Source organism: Colletotrichum gloeosporioides (assembly GCF_011800055.1).
Source record: "Colletotrichum gloeosporioides strain Lc1 chromosome Unknown consensus_117, whole genome shotgun sequence".
Lineage (NCBI taxonomy): Eukaryota > Fungi > Ascomycota > Sordariomycetes > Glomerellales > Glomerellaceae > Colletotrichum > Colletotrichum gloeosporioides.
The window spans coordinates 1,048,053-1,056,092 of record NW_025544762.1 but is presented as its reverse complement, the minus strand read 5'-3'; the positions used below and the strand labels follow the sequence as shown (position 1 = coordinate 1,056,092).

General features: G+C 53.0%; 3 protein-coding genes across 3 annotated transcripts; 1 reads left to right on the top strand and 2 right to left on the bottom strand.

The window, feature by feature from the left end:
- Positions 1–1,931: 1,931 nt before the first annotated feature.
- GCG54_00009238 (uncharacterized protein) lies at positions 1,932–2,829 on the top strand (the record flags this gene model as incomplete). The annotated part of the gene is made up of 2 exons (XM_045409187.1): positions 1,932–2,196; positions 2,288–2,829. 2 exons carry the CDS (start codon positions 1,932–1,934, stop codon positions 2,827–2,829), a joined length of 807 nt encoding a protein of 268 aa, XP_045256432.1.
- Positions 2,830–2,941: 112 nt separating this feature from the next.
- On the bottom strand, positions 2,942–3,379 carry GCG54_00009237 (uncharacterized protein; the record flags this gene model as incomplete). Its single annotated transcript, XM_045409186.1, has 3 exons — positions 2,942–3,047; positions 3,111–3,223; positions 3,281–3,379. 3 exons carry the CDS (start codon positions 3,377–3,379, stop codon positions 2,942–2,944), a joined length of 318 nt encoding a protein of 105 aa, XP_045256431.1.
- A 1,529-nt stretch (positions 3,380–4,908) lies between these two features.
- Positions 4,909–7,766, bottom strand: GCG54_00009236 (uncharacterized protein; the record flags this gene model as incomplete). The annotated part of the gene is made up of 2 exons (XM_045409185.1): positions 4,909–7,044; positions 7,107–7,766. 2 exons carry the CDS (start codon positions 7,764–7,766, stop codon positions 4,909–4,911), a joined length of 2,796 nt encoding a protein of 931 aa, XP_045256430.1.
- Between the last annotated feature and the right edge of the window lie 274 nt (positions 7,767–8,040).

Genomic DNA, 8,040 nt, shown 5'->3' with positions numbered 1-8,040 from the left:
ACTTGGTGCAATATTTGCCGGGCTTTTCTGACGCTGAGGATCATCGCTTCGGCACAATCGGCTGTGTCTAATTGCTTGACGCGGGATCGTCCTTGAAGATCTTCGCCTGCCCGATCTCGAATCTCCCAAGCGGATGGTACAGGCGTGAGACGTGGCTCCGAAGTCGGATGCCGTGGCTCATGGATGACTGGTGCCGGGGATTCCTGCCATTGGCGCTCTGGCGGTTGAACTTGAACAACGAAAGGTTCTAGACTGCGGCGTCTTTGGATGTATCGCCGTCTTCTGGCCGATTCCTCGGGTCGATCATATCTTGCTGGGATGTAAATGATTTGAGGGTACAGAGCGTACTCATCGTCGTCCTTTTCTTCATCGCCACGGAAACAGGACAGCATGTGAATAACGGCTGGAAAGATGGTAGACATAAAACTTTCTCCGGGACAGTGTTTGGTGGTGTCGATCTTTTTTTCTGTATTGAGCACTTGGCGCAGTGTTTTATATATGCGATGGTTCGTTCAAAGAGAGATCTGACGATTGCAACCGAGATCCAGATTTTACGAACAAGCTCCGTTTAGATCGAGTCCGGCGAGGCATTCACTTTTAATCGTGACACTAGAGTAAATCCACTTGCCATGCTGAGGCTGAGCTTTGAGGCTATTTTAGACTGAACGCCGCCGTTGGTGGCGCTGGCTCATGTGAGGACTTGACCACGCTGGCATTGCACTAGCTTCAGGATGAACGACCTCACTAGGTGATGGTTTGTTTTGCGTTTCGATGCAAGAGAGGGATAGCATTCCTATGATGACTGGGCTGCAACCGCGGTGGAATACATGTTGGGAGGGGAACCATCCGAGTTCAATATGTGCAGGGCTGATTTGAGCGTCCTGGAGTGCTTCAAGTCATTTCATCCGCTGCCTCCGAGATTTTGCAATCATCGGAGTCTCCCTCGACAGTTTTAGCGGCAAGCTTTCGAACCACGTCGTTGCCGTCCTCCAGTATGTCCTCTACGGCAAAGATAATACGTGGACATGCTGGCACAACTTTGTCCAACAGGGCTGTCTTCAGCGGTTCCGTCACATCTAAACGGAAATCGCGGTCCAGACGGAGAAACATGGCTCGAGCCTGATCTGTAGATCAATTAGATCTTTTTGCAGTGACTTCTTCCCGCCTGGCGCAACTTACGTCGATCTCTTCTCAACAAATCTTTGTCTATACCAATGAGCTTTTGTTTCAAATCTTGCAATGCCTCTCGCAAGTTTTCAAGCTCGGCAGTTTTCTTCTTATCACAACGCTTATTGGTTTTCTGGATCTCGGCCAGAATCAGAAGGGCTTTATCCACGCTCGAGCTAGCAGCGGTGACACACTGGATGTCGGTCAAAGGCCTGTTCATCGAACGCGGTATTGTCCATTCCCGAGGTTGGTTACTTTCTGGGTCTGGGCTTCTTTGCGGCTCTTGGTTCTGGCGACGGAAACGGAAAAATCGTTTATATATTGCGTCCATTGAAGAATTGTTCGTTCGGTAGAGGTAAGAATGATGGAAATTGAACCAGCATGGACATTCTTAAGCCGGCTTGGTCAATCGTTTTGTATTCATACCCTGAAAGTCTTTTGGAAGGAAACCTTCTTTGGAGAAACTGCCGCAGAACACCCAACATTCCTTCGACCATAACCCTAAGTTGTTTGTGGAAGGGATGGCTGCGGCTGAGTCTACTAACGGTTCTAGGCCTTGTCGGCGCTTCGTGGCGGTAGCCACGTGTGGTGATCGGCGACTATCAAATCCGCGAAAGACATCGAACGGAAACAAACAAATTACTTGGTTAAGTCGCTTATCATAATGTGCTCATCCCCGCCGTTCTTCTTGTAAGCAGAGACTCTATTCTCTGAATGACCTTTTTGCTTCTATCAGGTAAAGAAGCATTTGTTCAACAGGAAAAATGCTAGGATTCCAGAGCGGCAATGTCTTTCGAAAGCGGAATCCGGATAGGATTCGGGATGACATGGACTATGCTGAGCGCGTTTTCCGTTACTCATGGCATTCAGGAAACGACGAACCACATATCCTGGAGTACCGAATACTCAACAGAATCAACCTTTTCCACCTCCAGAATGAGCTTGCCAAGCTCAAATCCGCCATCTGGACAGATTTTAGTGCTAAAGAAGATGATTTAGCAAGGTTAAGGACAACGCTGCACGATTATGGTAAGTTAAGCCATGTCAGTCACGAAAGTCGACATGTGTCGCGTGTGAAATCATCTCTATCGAAAGTCTGACTTAAGAAACTCCCGTATAGCAAATGCCGTACGTGATTACGAATACCTCAGAGCTCTCCCGGAAATCACGGGCTCCCAAGCAGAAGACCGACGGCGCGATCTGACAGCCGCGTTCCCCTTCATCGCCGACCTCCCCGGCGACCCGTACAACTCGCGATACTGCACTTTCCGCGCCCCCTCACACCCAGAAGCTCCCGTCGACCCTCTCAGGCGCTTCCTCAAAGCACGGCTTCCGAGGCAGTGGACATACACGAAAGACGAGATGCGGGTCCACATAGACGAGTACCTCAAGAACGACCCGCCAGAGACGGTCTCGCCGTTGGTCGACAAACTGGCCAGGTTCATCATCTCCTTCACCGGCGGGGTGAGCCTTATAGTTCCTATGCTTATCATGAGTCTCCCGGGGCAAGATACGACAAAGAGCCTTGTTGTCACGTCGGTCGCCGTCACCATCTTTTCGGTGGTGATGGGCTTGGTCTTCAAGGTGTCGAATGAGGAGACGGTTGTGGCTACGGCTACATACGCGGCGGTGCTGGTTGTGTTCGTCGGTACCAGTTCTTAATGATGGCCTTTCAACTGAACACTAATACGGTTTCACGTCGTATTGGGTCTCAAGATTCAAATGTTTATGGTGTGTTCATAGCTTCATTTCAATTCATTCTTCACTAGATCGTCTAAAATTCCGCAGAAACAGCAATGAATCCAGTCGCCTTGCCCTCAGCAGCCTGCTTCATGAGCTCCTGGTAGACGGGGTCTTTGGTCTGGTAGTACTCCATATCTCTATTCACGCGTTAGCTTCCCCATGAACCTTTAGACCACCATCTCATCAGGGGCGGAACTCACGCCTCATTCGCAAAGGTGATCTCGTACACGACGCTCCACGGCTGAGACCCCGGAACGTCGGTCAGCGTCTTGCACTTGCTCGCCTTGGAGGAGAGGATGTAGGTGTTGCCGTCCTGTCATTCATGTCTTAGTATCTGCTAGCTCCGGTTACCTGGAGCTCAGGGACGTACCTTCTTGCACTCCTGCGAGAAGTTGCCGAAGCGAGCGACGGCCTCCTCCTGCTTGACGTCGTCGGAGAGGGCAATAAGTCCGATTCTGGTGATGGCCATTTTTGATGAATGTGAGGTTCTTCCGTGCCGGACGAGTAGTATTTGAAGCAGCAGGTATCGTGATGTGATTTTCGAGTAATTAACACTCTCGATTCTTCACCAAAACTCGACCGCTTTATATACACAGCAGGGCACACCGCGGACCTCGGCCGCGGTGACGACCCCCGCACTAGGAAATTCATGCCGTCCTCTCGGCGCGCCACGACAGTCTCACCATCACGGGGCTACCGACCAGAGACCGACCACAGAAACCCAAAAAATGCGGAGCAACGACCCCGTTCCGCACCAATTCTCCGATGCCAGATGCCCTCTGCTCTCATGCAGGGCAACAACACGAACCACGTCCAGACGACAAAAAAAAAAAAAAAAAAAAAAAAAAGNCCCCCCCAAAAAAAAAAAAAAAAAAAAAAAAAAAAAAAACGGCGGGCGGCTACAAACCGGAACGATCGTCCCTGAAACATGCCCCGATTCGGATCTCCGAGCCAGACCGCTCCAGATAAAGCTGGCACTTGGCGCGCGCGGGTCTGGACGGTGGCATGCTGGCTTTCTCTCAACGTTGAGCTACCTTTAGACTTCACCGCCCATCGGGGCCGAATCCACAGATCGTCAGGCAGACAAGAAAGACTCTTTTCTCAATACAGAAAGCTTCACTGCCAATCTGGTGAACCCTGCCGAGGTAAAAAGGAAAAAACCCACACGGCGGACAATCGGGGGAACCGCTTCCTGATGTCGAAGTGCGCAAGATTGGAGGGCGATCGAAAAAGGGCTCGGCGTTCAGGGAGATGCGTGGCCATGTCGTGGAACGGCATTGCAAAGTCTGGGGGTCGTGTCTGCTGTCTTTTTTCTGGGACCGGAGGACGGAGGTTTTACCGGTTCGGGCATGTTCGCTCGTGTGGGGGTCGTGCCGGGCAGATCACGGCTTGCCGCGGAGGCGGAGGAGACGGGGGATACTGGAGGGTCTGTGCTGGTGTAAGGTTCCGGGGCGCCGATGACAGCTGTCCGTCTGCGGCGCGGTTCGGTGACGGATGACGTGTGAATTGATAATGGTCGTTTTGATGCAGCGTTTTGTCATATGGAATTCGCAACAGCACTTGCAAGGAATCAAGAGAAAGGTACGCTTAAGTCTGATCATGCATTCTAGACAGTATGCTAAACTTTTGAGTAGCCACCCAGATAAAACATAAAGGTCGTTATATCATACAAGCCCTTCCCTCTAGACATGTTCTCGTGTATGCAATGTCCCATTATCCCTAGTGATCCCCCAAGCCTCCGGACATCAATCCGGTCGTGTAAAAAATGTATACGCCTTGCGGTACATCAATATTGTTTAGAAGTTAGAGATTAAGAACGATAAGAAGGCTGTTTCCAGCAGCCTGGAGCATCCATCGAAAAATCATTGTCGCTCCGAGAACGCCTCGCCATAAGATGCAGTGGCATGAATCAATACTCGCTGATGAGGCAATTTGTGAAGCAACGAACATGATAAGGAAAAGAGGGCGAGGAAGGAAAATCAAACGCATCCATGCTCATCACTGACTTCCCCTGCGTCGTCTCTGGTCTCCTCTGTAGTTCAAGGAGTACGGAGCCGGGCGTTCCTGGCGCATGGTACGCCTCTCCGGAAGACCGGACCTCACGTCAGGGTAGTATCCCGGCTGGGGCCCAGCGCCATTGGGCGGATAGACCGGAGAACGGGGAGCATACCCCGCCTGAGAGATTTCGGCTGCACTCGTAGGGTACATGCAGTCTTGCTGCGCAGGCCGCAGGCAGAAAGGGTTCTCCTGCTGGGTGGTGTAGTGCTGGGGAGGCATGCCAGAGATGGCCTGCATGGGGCGCATCATCTCTGCAGAGGTAGGCGGGGTGTACGTCGGGATCGGTCGAGACTGCATTGCGTAGTCTGACAGAGGGATTGACTGCTGAACCGGAGTGGGCAGGGGCTGTTGGAAGAAGCCATGAGTGGGCTCAGCCGGAGCAGGGTGGCTGGTAACCGGCGAGTTCATGTGAGATGAATGGCGGCTGTAGGCTGCAGTGGGATAAAAGTCGGAGGTGGCAACGCGGTTCTCTTGGCGAACTCGACTGTGACCATTGGTCATGTCGCGGAAGAGGCGCGAGTGGTCTCGGTTCTGAGCCAAAGCCGAGGAGCGGTCGGGTGGTGGCGTAGCCTGTCCGTCGACCCAGCGACACGAATCATCGTCGCTGGCACCCATCTGAGAAGAAACAGAGGCGGGGGCGGATGGAACACGGCCGCCTGTGGTGACAGGCGCATTCATGTTCTCCAGACGAGATTTATCCCCAGTCTTGGAGTTGGCCTCCGCGGAGGCCTGCGCGCGTTTGACTACCTCAGGATGAACCCCTTCCACGTATTCGATGAACTCCTTGAGGGCCTGGACCTTCTGGTTCAGCTGCTTGATACCCTCTTCAGGGGTGGCGGGAGGCTCAGAGGCTTCGGGCAGAAGGTTTTGCATTGCTGCGGCAATCTGGTCAGACAGAGCCTGCAACCTTCTTTCTGTGCCCTGGAACGGAATGCCAGAGATCGGCTGAAGAAGGCCGAGCGTCTGGGAAGATTCTTCAGCGGCACGACGCGCGGCCTGGAGGGTCTCGTGGGCCTTGCGGACGTGGTCATCATTGACTTGCTGAAGCTGCTCACAGTGTCTCTCAAGAGCAGCAAGGTGATTTTGCGTGCTTTGACGGAAAGAGTTGACCATGGCAGTGGGTGTAAACGTTTGTGCGGGTTGAGGCTTTGCTCGACGGATGACGGGTGTTCCGCGAGCGCTCGATGAACGTGATTCGTCAGGGAGCGGACTACGCCTGGGTTGCTGGCTGTGCGAGGTTGACGGCAAGCCGCCTTCATGAACCGGGCTGTAGTTGGAGGGCAATGCGTAGGGAGGGCGAGGCTCATGGCGGTTGCTCTGAATGACGTGGACCTCTTGTGGCATAGAAAACGGAACTGGAGCGGGAGCAGGAACGGGGAGCCTGTTGGGTTGCTCTGCGTAACGGGGCTGCATCTGGAAACCCTGGCCAGGATGAGGAGCAGCGGCTTGAGGCAGTTGCTGTGGCTGGGCATATTCTGCGCGTTGTCCGTGCATGGTAGGCGTCTCCAAATGCTCATGCTGTCCCATATTCTGACCGTGAGCCCTGTTGGGGTCTTCCATCATCCGGTACTGATCATAGTATTCCGAGTGCACTTCTTGCCTCGGTGGGAGCTGTTGCTGACGCTGCGGTGTAGGCATATGCGGTTGTCGCATCTCTGCCAACTGCTGCTGCGGCATCTGCAGAGTGTTCCAGGCTTGGTCCTGACCTGCCTGCATCCCTGGAGCAGCCCACATGTGATTTTGCGTCGTGTTATCCGGGCGCTGCGGTTCTGGGTGTGTACCAACGTAGTTATCGCCCTCGTTCTGTTGCATGAACACAAAGTTGACTTGCAGATCACCTTCTGTGTTCATTCCGTTCAGCTGGAACCCTTCGCTGCAAAAGTCGAGCGTGGCAGGACAGCCAGCGTCAAGGTTGAAACTGCCGTCAAAATCGAACGCAGGCTCATCGTCTGACCCCACTGACCAAGAAGCACTGCCGCATGGTTGGCGATGTGTTGGGGGGTCTGTCGAAATACGAGTGTTCTGCTTTGTGGCAAAGAAAGCAGAACGGGTAAACAGTGGCTTTGGTGACGTCTGCTGATGCCTGGTTAGCATGGCTATTGAATTTGAGCCGTTGTTGGACATGGAGACACTCTTACCTTATGTGTAGCAGTAGACTTGTAAACGGGTGATTCAGGGTCGCGAATCTCAATGGCAGAATCTCGTCGGCCTTGATGGCGGTAAAAGTGCATGACAGGAACGTCATCGCCAGACTCGGAAGGACTCCTCGAGGACGCGCAAGACGAAGAAGGCGTCAACGCGGGCTGCTGTATCGCATCGACTGACAAAGCATCCCACTGGACTGTAAATGTTGAAACTCTGTCGGTGGCATCGAGGACAGCTCGTGAAGGATTGCCCTCAAAGATGATCTCGCGTGCGACATACACAGAAGAACCAAGAAGGCTCACAATTCCGCGGTTACCCAAGCGGCGTTGGGCGTCCCCCGGCTGCCTGAAGTCCAAGCTAGGGCCGTACATGGTGATCAGGAAGGTGGCACCGGATCGTTGTTCAGAATGTGTGGGAACCCAGCAGACAGACTTGAGAAGCACAAGCATGTACTGGTTGTTTCGCAGGTTGAGAACGTGGACAGAGTCCTTCAGGTCTTCGTTCGATCCGTTGTCAATGATCGCCACAGAATCCCCGCGTTGATATTCTTGGCCGTCGAGAGATCTGCCGTCGTGCACCAACGTGCCGTGGGATAGCTGCATATTGACGTTCATGGATTCACAGCCCATAACAGGGAGGGTGGCTGGCTGCATTGCCATGTCGGTGTATCATTCGAATCCACCGCGGGAGGGAGCGTATCGTTTGGTAAAGAAGGACTGATAAGGAAGATGGGATGGCCAGCAGGCACAGAAACTACCAAGGAGAATGTCCCGGGTCGTGGCGCATAACTTGATGGTAAGCGATGTCGAGACTGCAGGGCTTCAGGATAATAAATCAAAGTCTAATGCGTGGAGATAACGTGTAAACGTTGAGGCAAAGAACTGGTGGTTGACAAAACATGAGAGGAGGGTAGCACAAGAACCAGAC